Raw genomic sequence first — 13,737 nt, forward strand, 5'->3', positions numbered from 1 at the left:
CAACATTTAGCGTGTCGTAGACGTGCACATTCCACCATGATGTCCCTGATCCCCCGGCGAAAAGGACGCTTTGATCCTCTCCTCTTTCATCTAAAACTGCTTCATGTCACAAAGAGGGTGCAGAAAATGTTTTGGATTTAATGATTGTCTGTGTCCTTTGTGTTGTGTCACATTATTTGTTTTTTTTTTTGTTTTGTTTTTGACTTCAAGATGGCGCCACGATCGTGGCTGCCTTGACAGCAGCTCCTGTATTGTTTTTCTATGTCTTCTTTTCCTTTACTCTTCCTTTCATTTCTTTGCTGCTGTGAACTGTAAATTTCTCCACTGTGAGACTAAAAAAGGCTAATCTAATGACTGCCAATATCATTTAATGAAGTCAAGAATAATGGTTGCTTCAATGATTGGTGAAGTTACTGTCATGAACATGTTGCTGTACCCACCATCCCTCAGTTGAGACAGGGGTGAGACCCAACATAAGCTGGGGACAGTGTTGGATGGATGGATGGGCTGTTGTGGGTTAGAACATGAAAGCTGACAGACGAAGAAAGTCAGAGGGATGAAGACTGAAAAGCACTGGGAGCGCTGCGTACAGAGGAAGGGATAACATGCAAGGAGACTGTGGAGTGAGAGATAAACCGGGAAGACAACACTTGGGGGCCCGTGGTCCTCCACTTTGCCTCCCTTGTTGGTTTAATAAGAATAGAATAGAAAAGTAGAGGGTAGGGGGGTTGTAAAGAGTCGCCTCTGCTCTACTTTTGAAACTACATTTTCTACTTTTCCTCCCAAAGTGATTCCCTCCACCCCCCAAAAGAAAGGCGCAACATCCATCCGCTCTTAATGTCCCTCCTCTTGTGGTTTCTTCAATAATTTAACATTTCTCTGAAAATGCCCCCCCTCCTCTGCTTTCCTCCCCATCTCCCAATTCCTTCCAGTTTACTATTCGGCCCTGTCTTGGCAGGTCCCCTTGTGGCCGACTGACAAAGACGCCGTTAAAAAGGCATGTGATCCTCCATTTTAGCGCCAGCCACGCTACTCAGAGGATTAGGGCTCTTTAATGACGCTAATCTCCCCACCCATTCTTCCCGGACACCCCCCTCCACCGCCACCCTTCAAAAAGTGATTTCTCTCTCATGCTCTGACCGGATCCGTTTCTGTTCAGTCCCTCTTCTTCTTGTTGTCTTTCTTCCTCCTGCTCACAAACATACATCCACACCGACTCACACTTTGAACTGCCATAAAATGAGTTAACTCGCTCCATCTGCTTTGCTCTTCCGCCGTGCCGTCAGACACCAACACACCAAGATGGAGGGAAATGACCATAAAAGTGAGGATCCAGTCTTCTGTGTCTCCCTTTCCAATTTAATTTCACCCACTTGTGCTGAAATCAAAAGCAGAAAAAAAACTTTTGTAGGCTTTGACATTTTGTTTTCTTTATTCCACATTTGTATGTACACGCCAACAAAAAAAAATGTGTGTACAGTGATACCTCAATTTACAAACTTAATTGGTTCCCAAAAAGTATGTGCAAGGCGAAAAGTGTGTCTTCCACACATTATTTTCAAATAGTAATGCATTAAAAATAAGAATAATCCGTTTCCAGGTCCCCATTAAACATAATTTTCTTCTATACAAGCCTTAAAACTACACAAAATATACCTTATTGTATGATTAATAAATCTGCTATTGTATTGTAATTAAAGAAATAAACTACTGCATAATAAAGTCATTTTATTTATCTTTGTGATGGTAGTTGATGTAGTTGCCTCTTAATGATATTCGAGTGAAGTTGCTGTGCTTTCTCTGCAATAATACCCTCACACACTGCCCCCCTACTAGCTGCTTTTTGTTAATCCAAATCAACAAGTTTTTCAACCTCTTCTATTGCCTGAGACCTTTGCTTAGACAACACAAAAACACCTTTAGCCACACGTAGCAAGCAATGGTCGACTTAGCATACTGGTACTGGGACGCTAAGTCACACAAACGCACACCTCGTTTGTGTTTCTCAATGATGTCTTTCTTCTGCTCGACTGTAATTTTGTTTTGTGTCCTCTTCGGCTGAATGCTAGCCTGTGGTGGGGTCTTTACTTTGTATGCCAAGATTAGCGAATTTAATGTGCGTAAGGCGAAATGTTCATTAGCTAAAGCGTTCGTAGGCCGAGGTATCACTGTATTTATAACTTGGATTTTGCCAGTGTTGTTTCTTGTATCCCTGATTGGATTCATAAATAATTTCATGGACACAAACCCTAACCACTGCACCTCAGGTCATGACATGGGATTAGTTTTGTATTGCCAATCTGACTTGGACATCATGATGAAACAAAACGAATGCACCGTATTGTGAAGAGCCACAACGTCTAATTGTCTCCATTTGATTTGTAGCTCGTATTTTCTATTTTTTTTTCCTTCATTCTTTTTTTTCCTCATTAAATTCATGGTTTTGAAGTTTGTTTTTCAACCTGTGCCCCTTGCAGAGTTCTATTTGCTGGTCGCTGTGCCTACATTTTCCTGGCAATCGATTCATCACAGGAATTTGTTTTCAGGCTTTCTCTGTAACACGATGCACAGTAGACCACACACACACACACACACACACACACACACACACACACACACACACACACACACACACACACACACACACACACACACACACACACACACACACACACACACACACACACACACACATAAGCAAGTAAGATTGTAACTGGTTGAGATGAGACGATTCAATTGCAAAGCTATCCGAAAAAACAACATGTCGCCACCAATGTTACCTCGTATTCGCATTGCAGTAATATTGCTCTGACTTCTCTTCATCACCTCTCGTTCCTTTATTTTCCTTCTTTGCCTGTTGATAGCAATCAGGTAAAAGAAAAGAAAATGTCTGCTCAATCCATTTTTTGCAAATGTTCAAGAGCCTCACTGTGCCGCTTTGCACAGCACGCCAAAGCGAATAGAATAAGCGAACATGATTCAGTAACCTTCTTTGTTGTGTCAAACCTTTTCCTCAAGTGTCTGTTCCAAAAGCCATGTCCTTGTTGTCACCCCTGTGCTGGACTGCACAAGATCTAACATCTAGCATGCTCAAAAAAATGAACAATTCTTGCATGTATTGGAGATATGGCGAGTGAGTAAAGCAGCCTTTCTCAGCCCCGCATATGCCCTAATCACTATTCAGACGTTTCAATCTGCCAAGGCCCTAATGAAAATATGATGAGGAGGATCTCGGGTCCTGGGGGATGGGAGGGGAGAGATGGAATGAGGGATGGCTGCAGAGGGAGGACGAAGGGAGAGAAAATACACCCTGTCCTTATTTCTGGCCCCCCGGGGATACATAGCTCTTGGAGCCTTCTATTTAGATGTTGCTGCTTCTGTTGGAGTATGTGTCTTTCTTGGGTTTCTTTCTTTTTATCTCTGCCACCCTCATTTGCCTTCTGTGTTTGCAGGCGTGTGTAATGTGTTTATTTATTTATTTTTTTGTTTATAGCCTCTCTCTCATTTGAGAACTCCCACAGGCTGCCTCTTGCCTTCCAAGAAAGATGTAACTTCTTATTAATCATTCTAATGCTTCCTCTTTTCCTCTCGCTGCCTGTGCTCTAATTGCATTTTTTTTATTTTTTGGAGGGGGGGTCCCGTGGCTATGTACTTTTTCCCATTTAGCGGTGCCTTTTAAAACAACTCAATCTACACCCCCACCCTTTTTTTAAATCAAACCAGATGGTGACGATGACCCAGCCGGGCTGTCCTGGATGCCCTCATCACCCTCCAGCAAAGATGTGGCGTCGCCTTCGCAGCTGCCCGATGGCTGTTGCGACCTCGGCATGGCCACCGGCGGTGAGGAGGAAGGCGGTGCTGGTCTGCCATACCCGTGTCAGTTCTGCGACAAGTCCTTCAGGTAGTGTTTGTGACATGTTTTACTCCTCGTTGATAAAACAAATAGTTAATAATCTTTATGCTGAATGCTCATTAAATTATTAGTTTTTAAATTGTATTTCAAAAGGTCAATTCAAAGGTTTAAAGAAGGGGTGTCAAACATACGGCCCGCGGGCCGGAACAGGCCCCCAAGGAGGTTCAATCAGGCCCGCAGGATAATTTGGAAGTGGAAAAATGCATAAAAGACATGGAATTGATATTTTTAATTCGCTGCAATTCATGGCTTATCCTCTAAGGGGCACACTCGTTCCATCAGATTAGAAGACACGCCGCATCACTGAGGCAGACTCAAAACAGCAGACGGTGTCAATGCGCCATCTACTGCTTGTTACGACGTTGTTAATACTTAAGTCTCTGCCTCTCCGCTACACCCTCATTAGCCAAAATGTCGTTATCCTAACGGAGAAAAGTAGATAAGGAATGTAGAATTTTTGAAAAATTGACCACGTCCTATTTATATACAGAGATGCACGCAAAACCTTTGTGCTTGGTGTGTTTGCAACAAGTTTCGGTATTGAAGGAATATAATATTTGACGCCACTACGAGACTCATCACAGCGAAAGATATGACGGGTTGCAAGGACAACTGAAAAGAGAAAAGATTAACGAATTGCTGGCGGGTCTGAGGAAACAGCAGTCAACTTTCATCCGGAGCCGAGAAGTCAATGAAGCAGCGGTAAAAGCCAGCTACCTAATTGCTAGCGAAATAGTATTAGCATCGAAGCCGTATTTCGACATTTTGACGGTGACTGCATTAAACGATGATGAAGGCGGCTGAACTTGTATGTTCCGAGAAGCGACAAGCTTTTGCCAATATTAGCCCGACGAGGAATACTAGAGCAGAGAGGATTTATTGCATTTTCCGTGGCAATTGACGAGAGCACTGACATCACAGACGTGGCCCAACTGGCCATATTTATTCAAGGAGTTGATGAGACATTGACTGTTACTGAAGAGTTTCTTGAGTTGGTGCCAATGATGGGCACCACAACAGCCAAGGACATTTTCGGCTCTGTCGTTGCTGTATTGGACAGAGTTGGAGTGGACCGGTCCCGCGTTGTTAGCCTGGCTACAGACGGCGCGTGATCCATGTTCGGAAAGAAAGCAGGTGTCGTGACAAAGTTCAAAGACAAAGTACAAGCCCTTAATGGAGGAGATTGTTTCTGGACATTTCACTGTATTTTGCACCAGGAGGCATTGTGTCGCAAGTTCGCACTGTAAATTTCATCCGGTCCTGAGGTCTGAACCATCGTCAGTTTGACAAACTTCTCAGCGACAGCAACATTACCCACAGCCTGCCATACCACACTTTAATGTTAGTCAGCAGCTTCAAAACAAAAGTTCTGTGATGGATTTCTACTGTTCATACGACTCCATAAATTTTCAGTATGTATTGTATGTGTATGTATGTTTCATGTACGAAGTTTACAGATTTACAGGACAGGTGAACACTTTCTTCATTACAGGGATTACATTTGGATTTTATATGCGTATGTGTAAGTGGTTTAAAAAATCCCTTTCTTTAAAAGTCTCATTTAATCTTAAAGTGCATTACTATATTTTTCAGTACCAATTAAAGTTTTGTGCCTTTGTACAATCAGTGGGATCAGTTGCAATGCATATTTGTGAATGATAAAAGTAAATTGCACATTTCTCTAAGGAAATATGAGGTGTTTCATGAAATGTTTTGTAAAAGGATAGTTCATTAAATGTCAATATTTTCCTAATGTTCTTGTGCTTCTTTACATCAAAACAAAGGAAATACATGATATTTTTTCTATTTTTAGCAGAGTATGGTATAATTTTAATGGTCCGGCCCACTTGACATCTCCCTAGGCCGTATGTGGCCCGCAATGCGAAATGAGTTTGACACCCCTGGTTTAAAGGCACATTATATTTATTGACTACAGCACTTCTGTCAAAGTCAAGGCCCAAGGGCCTAATTTGGCCAGCCACATCATTATATTCGGCCCTTGAAAGCAAATCAAACTTGTGAATTTCCAGGATGCTTGCTAAAGTCTGAACCAAAATTTGGAGTTACATGAGCTTGAAATGAGGGTGGCAATTCAATTTCCGAATAAATTAGTGAATGGCAGTGAATGATTTGTTTTGCGCTCTATATGTACTACGTGGAGGGGATTAAACATTCTAATGCCTTCTCCAAATTCATAACGGCCCCCAAGAGGAAACCGTAACTACAATGTGGCCCATGGCGAAAAATGACTTTGACATTCTTGGTTGACAGGAAGAGAAATATTTCATCATTTTCACTATGAATCCTATTCCTTGACAGACAAAACCATCAAAATTGAAATTTATATTGACACTTCTCTTCAAACACCAAACATTAAATTTATGTTGACATTTGACATCATACCAAAAAAGGACAACAAATAAAACCCTTTTGCACTTGTCACATGTCCAGCAATTTACATCTCCTGGTCTCACGTTCTAATCTTCAGCCGACTGAGCTACCTAAAGCGCCACGAGCAGATCCACAGTGACAAGCTACCTTTCAAGTGCACCTTTTGCAGCCGTCTCTTTAAACACAAGAGAAGCAGAGATCGGCATGTCAAACTGCACACAGGTGGGCACATAAATAACATCATGACTGTTATCCTTTGCTAATGACACACACCGGTATTCACTGTTGTGTTACAACCTGATTGTGGAAATCTCAATAGAAATAGCAAAGTGACAAAGACTACCATGTTTGTGGCGTTTTCTGAAAAAAGCACCCAAAAAAAAGTGAGCATTTCAAAACTGATCCGAAGTCCTGCATAGCAAATACATTCATGGATGGAAAAAAGACAAAAGAATATGGCCTATTTTACTTCCGACAGGATTATGTTGACTTTTTAGGGGGAAGGTGAAGCCATTTTTATCATTACGGTAATTTTGATACATCGACTTGACGAACCCCAAGGAATTTTACCCCATATAGACATTGAGAATGAAGCGCAGAAGAAAATGAATGGCCGGATAGTTCAAAAAGCGTTCTTGTTTATCGCTCCCAGCTTCATTTATTTCCTTGATTTATTTATTTTAATGAAGTGTGCAAATCATTTCCTCTCAATTTCTCAACTGAGATGCAGGAGATAAGAAGTACAGTTGCCAAGAGTGTGAAGCTGCGTTTTCCCGCTCTGACCATCTGAAGATCCATCTGAAGACACACAGGTAAAAAGTCTCTCCTAATTTCGATGCTTGCCGTTACGTCTTTATTAGAAGTTTGACAGATTACTTTTGATCGCACACGAGTCTAATTTGTGAATCCGTGCATTTAGCTCCAGCAAACCATTTAAGTGCAGCGTGTGCAAACGAGGATTCTCCTCCACTTCATCGTTGCAGAGCCACATGCAGGTAGATCACAGATTCATATTCATGACTTTTGTATCATTATTTTTGTCTCATAGTTGCATATAATACAGACGCCCCTCAATTTACAACCATTTGAGTTACTACGTTGCGATACATACATTTTTGCGGGTACGGTATGTCAAAGAATGTTCGGACAGAGATGCTATAAGTTAGATTTTTTTATTGCACGACTTTTTCCGGCCTAGCTCACTTGCGATAGGCAGCCTTTTGTGCTTCACGCACACACACGCACACAGACACAAGCTAAGTTTCACAGGCTGGATGTTTACGCGACGGACACCAAGGCTGACCGATCACCACCCAGCTATGCTGAAGCGTTGCCAATGAGTTCAGGCCCTGACCCGTCAAACTCGCTTACAAGAGTATGTGGGCGGGGAGGAAATCCCTCTTCCCAATTGACGCTCTGAGGAGGAGGCGCCAAGCTCGCTTACGATTGGCTGTATAGAGTATGTGGGCGGGGAGGAACTCCCTCTTCCCAGTTGACTTCAGGAGGATGCGATGCATAACAAAAAGTAACGGATGCTGGCATGGAATTCAGTAATTACGTGCCAGCAGCTTCAGTAATGGCTAACTAAAGAGCCAAGGATATACAGCATGTTGTTGTACTACAATAGGTGTGAATTTATTTTATGACTTATTAGAGCATCTGTGTTTTATACTTCGCTGTTCAGTGTTTGACAGAAACATTCATCCCATACAAAATATAGCGCTGAAGCAACTTAGGAACAAATTCACCTTATGAACGACCGCTCGGAACATATATCGTTCGTAAAGTGGGGAGCGTCGTTACAGTAATATAAAACAACATATTTCAAGACACATATTTTTGAAAGACATACGGCCATTTTCTTCTTGCAGGCGCATCGCAAGAACAGAGAGCACCTCGCGTTGAGGAGCGAGAAGGATACAGGCAAAAAGGGAAATGGAGAGATTGACCTGGAGCAGGATCTGTACATGTGTGATTACTGTGAGGAGACGTTCAGCCAAACGGATGAACTGGAGAAACACGTTCTAACCAGGCACCCGCAGCTTTCTGACCGAGCCGACTTGCAGTGTATCCACTGCCCGGAGATCTTCCTCGACGAGGCCTCGCTCCTCACTCACATTGATGCGCAGCATGCCAACCGCAAACACAAGTACAGGACAGTGTTGCTTTTCACTGTCTTCACGCAATACAGATATCGCTAATGTCCGCATGTGCTTTTTCTATTTGTAGATGTCCTGTTTGTTTAGAACAATTTCCCTCTGTAGAGGATGTCTACTGCCACCTAGACAGCCACCGCCAGCCGGACTCTTCCAATCATAGTGCAGCCAGTCCTGACCCTGCGCTGGGGAGCGTTGCTTCAATGAGTTCGGCCACACCAGATTCCAGTGCCAGCCTGGAGAGAGGATCCACCCCTGACTCCACCCTGAAGCCCAGCCAGAGCAGTGAACGAGGCGGCAGAAAAGGCAACGACAGCGGGGAAGAGATAGGAATAAGCTTGGTGCATCCAGGTGGAGGTATGTCTTGAGTTGTTGTGTTTTCTACTCCTTTGAAAAGCTAGAATTGATGAATTGGATTTCTTTATTTATTTTTATCTGTCCAAGGTGGAGTAGGAAACTGGGCTAAAGTGACATATTCTTGCCCATATTGCTCAAAGAGAGACTTTAATAGCCTGGCAGTGTTGGAGATCCATTTAAAAACCATCCATGCTGACAAACCACAGCAGAGCCATACGTGTCAGCTCTGCCTGGACACATTGCCCACTCTCTACAATCTCAATGAACATTTACGCAAAGCTCACCGCTCCAGCGGAGGAACCGCAAGCCCGGCGGCTGCAGCTTTCCCCCTTCTGCAATTTACCAATGTGACAACGTTCCATTGTAACTACTGCCCTGACATGTTTGGAGACATTAACTCTTTGCAAGAACACATCAGATTGTCACACTGTCTCCCTGGGGGGATTATGGCAGGGTCCACCACATTAGGTAAGAAAATTACAATCATTAAGGTGGGATGGGCATAATAATAGGCGTCAGCTCTTTTTTATTTGCAATGGTAGTTAAACTATGTCTGTGATTTTTTTTTTGCACTGATTTTGAATCTGCCCTCATGTTTTCTCGAGCCAACTGTTTTTTTTTTTTCAAGAAAGTAGTAAAACACACACAGACACACATTTTTTTCTGCATGGTGAGAACGAGGTGTGCGAAGGATTTGCCCCGTGGGAACACAATTTCAAACATGAAAAAAAAACAACATTCAAAAATGTCTACATTCAGCTTACATCCGCATACCAACAAAAGTTGAGAGGGGAACATGACATCAGTTTTGGCTGTTAAAATCCAAGTAAAAGTTTTTCACGTTCAAAAAGATGAAATGTACAAACCTACAGATAAAATTGAGTGTCAATTTTCCCTTCGGTGTCAAACTTCACTCAAATTCCCATCCCTAATTATGATATGAAACATATCTTGAAGGAAAATGCAAAACCTAATACATTAGATGTTGATAGATCAATGCATCGTCACCAGGACTCAATTGGAATACATTGTTATTCAATTTATTTATTTATTTATGCTCCTCTTCATTGTAATTATTAGAATCCCCATGATTTTTACAAATCATGTACTTTGTTGACTTTATTGAACCGCACCCAAATAACAGCAACATTGTGCATGACTCCACCATAGAGGGGAACCATGCCTTCTTTTGCAACCAGTGCTCCATGGGATTCCTGACAGAGTCCTCATTGACGGAACACATTCAACAGACTCATTGTACTTCAGCGGTGGTGGGCGGGGCCGACTCCGGGGGAGCCGTGGCCAAATTGGAGTCTCCCGTGCTACAGTCCGCATCCCAATCATTCATGGAGGTAAGTGGAAAGGAAATTAAATCTTACATCGTTTTTATGATTATTTGAGTGTGTTGCAATGAAATGCTTTTTCATAAGGCCACCCACCAAATGCGCTACGTTGCCTCATTTTATTGTCTTCTTTTCCCTAATGAAAATAATAAAGCATAATTAAAATGATATGCTGTATACAGCATGCTTTACGTAAGCTTGGGATATTTACAGAGACATGTTTTGACTCTCTAAGGACATTAAAAGGTTATTTTCCACACACAGGTTTACTCTTGCCCGTATTGCACCAATTCTCCAATCTTTGGTTCACTCCTGAAGCTCACCAAGCACATAAAGGAGAACCACAAGAACATTCCCTTAGCGAACAACAAGAGACAGGCGAAGGTGGCCGACCTCAGCCCCGCCTCCTCCGATGTGGAGATCTCCTCGCCGAAGCGCCACAGACTGGGAGGGGACTCCACGCCTTCCTTAGGGAGCAATGGAGACTATCCATGCAACCAGTGCGATATGCGATTTTCCAGCTTTGAGGGATTCCAAGCCCACCTCAAATCCCATTTGGAGATGCTATTGAGGCGCCAGTCTTGCCCCCAGTGTAACAAAGAGGACTTTGAATCCCAGGAGGCATTACTGCAGCACTTGACTGTGCACTACATGACCACGTCCACTCAGTACATGTGTGAGAGCTGTGACAAACAGTTCTCCTCGGTGGATGATCTACAGAAGCACCTGTTGGACATGCACACATTTGTGCTATACCACTGTACCCTCTGCCAGGAGGTATTTGACTCCAAGGTCTCGATACAGGTGAACGAGATACAGTACATGTTCATTTCTGCATAATATGAAATAAATAAATAAACAAATGAAACACGGCAAATGTGTAAAGAACGCTTTATTTTTTTAAATGTTGTTTAGGTTCATTTAGCTGTAAAACATAGCAATGAAAAGAAGCTTTTCCGCTGCACAGCCTGTGCTTGGGACTTCAGGAAGGAAACAGAACTTCAGCTGCATGTTAAGCACAGCCATGTGGGCCAGAGGTCAGGCCTCCCTGGAGGGCTCGGAGCAGGTACGGCTGCCAATACGCTATGGGAGCCTTGATAACTTCATATATTGCTTTCACAAATACACCATGTGCTGTTGTCTATTGACGTCAATAAGCCCCATCGAAATATATATGTATATATATATATATATATATATAGTAAAGTCTCGTTATAGTCGGAAAAAATATCGATATAACCGGACTATCGATATATCCGATCCTGCGGCATGTAAATTTTCTCATTGCGTTCATAGAAATAGTATCGTAATAAGCAGTACTATCGATACAACCAATATCGATATCACGAGACTTATATATATATATATCCGTAGACAAACTCAGCAAAAGATGTTCAACAGAATCTGGTTTGTCTTTGAAAGGTCTCAAGCCCAGGAAGTGCATCTTCTGTGGAGAGACATTTGGAACGGAGGTGGAACTCCAATGTCACATCACCACTCACAGCAAGAAGTTCACTTGTCGCTTCTGCGGCAAATCCTTCCATGCCATCTCACTGTTAGAAAGACACCTCAGGGAGAAACACTGCATCTTTGACGGAGGTAACATCACTGGTAGCGGAGGTGGCACAGGGAGCAGTAGTGGCCAGAACGGCACACCAAATGGACTGAGTCAGTCAGTCAAGAGAGGAGGAGGAGGAAGCGCAGGGGGTGGAGGTACGGGTGCGGCGGAAAGAACGACGGTGGCGGCTGCGGAACAAGCCGACCTTCAGAATATGATGCTGAAGAACAGTGTTGCCGGGGGAGGAGGAGAGACGGCCAACAGCCACGAAGCCAGCGGGGGTGAGGAGGAACTGGACAATTCTGAGCCCATGTATGCCTGCGACATTTGCGGTGCTGCCTACACCATGGAGTCGCTTCTTCAGAACCATCGGTTGCGGGATCACAACATTCGACCGGGAGAGGATGATGCTGGTCAGTGCTTGTACTTGTACAGCATATCCAATCATGTTTCTACACGACAATATCAATAGTGAATGTTTCCCAAACTACCAGGTTCACGAAAGAAGAAGGCCGACTTCATCAAAGGGAACCACAAATGTAACATCTGTTCCAGAACATTCTTTTCTGAGACCGGGCTTCGCGAGCACGCCCAGACACACCGTGGCCCCGCCAAACATTACATGTGTCCAATATGTGGCGAGCGATTCCCTTCTCTTTTAACTCTCACAGAGCATAAGGTATACTACACTGCCCATAGAGTAGCCCCATACTGTATATGCAACGATTGGCCAGCACCTTTACACTTTATCTATTTAGCTCCACGCCAATACCTCCACATTTCATCTTCAAACCTCTCTGGTTAAAAAAAATCGAATGAAATGTCGACTGTGTCCTGGGGCAAACTGATCTTTACTTTGTGCTTTCTACTCATGACAGGTAACTCACAGTAAGAGCCTGGACACAGGAACTTGTCGAATCTGTAAGATGCCCCTACACAGTGAGGAGGAGTTTATCGAGCACTGCCAGATGCACCCTGACCTCCGGAATTCCCTCACGGGCTTCCGCTGCGTAGTCTGCATGCAGACTGTCACTTCCACCCTAGAGCTTAAGATTCACGGCACTTTCCACATGCAAAAGCTCTCCACTGGTTCTAGTCTTGGAGGGACCGGAGGGGGGAATGGAGCGGGAAACGGTTCGGCCTCTTCCTCCCCCAACGGCCAGTTGCAGCATCACAAGCTGTATAAGTGTGCCTTCTGCCTAAAGGAGTTTAAGAATAAAGGAGAGCTGGTGAAGCTAGATGTCAACGGCTTGCCTTATGGACTGTGTGCCAGTTGCATGAGCAGGTAACAAATGACAACACTGCTGTGTAATGTTATGGGGAAAGTTTGGAAAAGCATCACAAGAAAAATGCGGAATTGCGGAAATCAATGGCGCGCAGTCTGAATGCAGATACTCTGTAACATTTGTGTCTGCTGATGCTTCCATCCGTCCATTTATTTCGTAATCTGCTGAGCCAGCAGTCTCAAGCAAGCACCATGAACCTTTTGCGGGCTAATCACAGTTTTCTGATACTTGAACGCATGTGTACTCAAGTTTTATATCAGATCCAGATAGAATAATAACTGAACTATTCTCCTTCTGAAGCCAAATTCTAATGTTTTCAGTGTGAAGCCTCACTTTGGGGGCTCATGTACTGTACGCGTCACTAACTCGTTGACCACCATTCACACCATTTATTCGGGAATTGAAAATATGACGTAGAGCGCCATTCCTGAATTTGTTTGTGTTTTGGTTTTTCATGCTTGGGTGCCAATAAAGCGCTGGCCATGGCCTCTGGCATTGTTTTTCTTTTCCACAAGGGGAAGGCATTTCCCTTTTTTCCATGCTAGTGCTTTGTTCCAGCTTCAGCTGTTGTTAAAGCGCTATGAAAACCAAAATGTATGTATTGGATTGTATTTTGGACAGCCCCCCTCATTTGAAGCTCATATAACTCCAGACCCATATAATTTAACTCTTAACCATGAACTCTTTGAACTCTTTCAACAGTAGCCAAAATGGAACTGTATAGTGCCACTTA

At 43.4% G+C, this 13,737-nt stretch overlaps 1 protein-coding gene across 5 annotated transcripts in view; it reads left to right on the forward strand.

Annotated features, from left to right (window-relative positions):
- Positions 1–13,737, forward strand: part of znf423 (zinc finger protein 423) — a 146,827-nt gene that overhangs the window by 63,983 nt on the left and 69,107 nt on the right. For 3 of the 5 annotated variants that reach the window (XM_088996639.1, XM_088996641.1, XM_088996643.1), the window contains exons 4-16: positions 3,724–3,901; positions 6,402–6,526; positions 7,029–7,116; positions 7,224–7,299; positions 8,176–8,453; positions 8,534–8,817; positions 8,905–9,285; positions 9,988–10,169; positions 10,425–10,964; positions 11,076–11,226; positions 11,583–12,131; positions 12,213–12,397; positions 12,597–13,003. In XM_088996639.1, coding sequence (XP_088852765.1) covers positions 3,724–3,901; positions 6,402–6,526; positions 7,029–7,116; positions 7,224–7,299; positions 8,176–8,453; positions 8,534–8,817; positions 8,905–9,285; positions 9,988–10,169; positions 10,425–10,964; positions 11,076–11,226; positions 11,583–12,131; positions 12,213–12,397; positions 12,597–13,003 — 3,424 coding nt within the window. The remainder of the gene's footprint in view (positions 1–3,723; positions 3,902–6,401; positions 6,527–7,028; positions 7,117–7,223; positions 7,300–8,175; positions 8,454–8,533; positions 8,818–8,904; positions 9,286–9,987; positions 10,170–10,424; positions 10,965–11,075; positions 11,227–11,582; positions 12,132–12,212; positions 12,398–12,596; positions 13,004–13,737) is intronic. The other 2 variants (XM_088996640.1, XM_088996644.1) reach the window with 1 other exon arrangement.

This window comes from Hippocampus bargibanti, linkage group LG05 (genome assembly GCF_051943395.1).
Source record: "Hippocampus bargibanti isolate YZ-2025 linkage group LG05, ASM5194339v1, whole genome shotgun sequence".
Classification (NCBI taxonomy): domain Eukaryota; kingdom Metazoa; phylum Chordata; class Actinopteri; order Syngnathiformes; family Syngnathidae; genus Hippocampus; species Hippocampus bargibanti.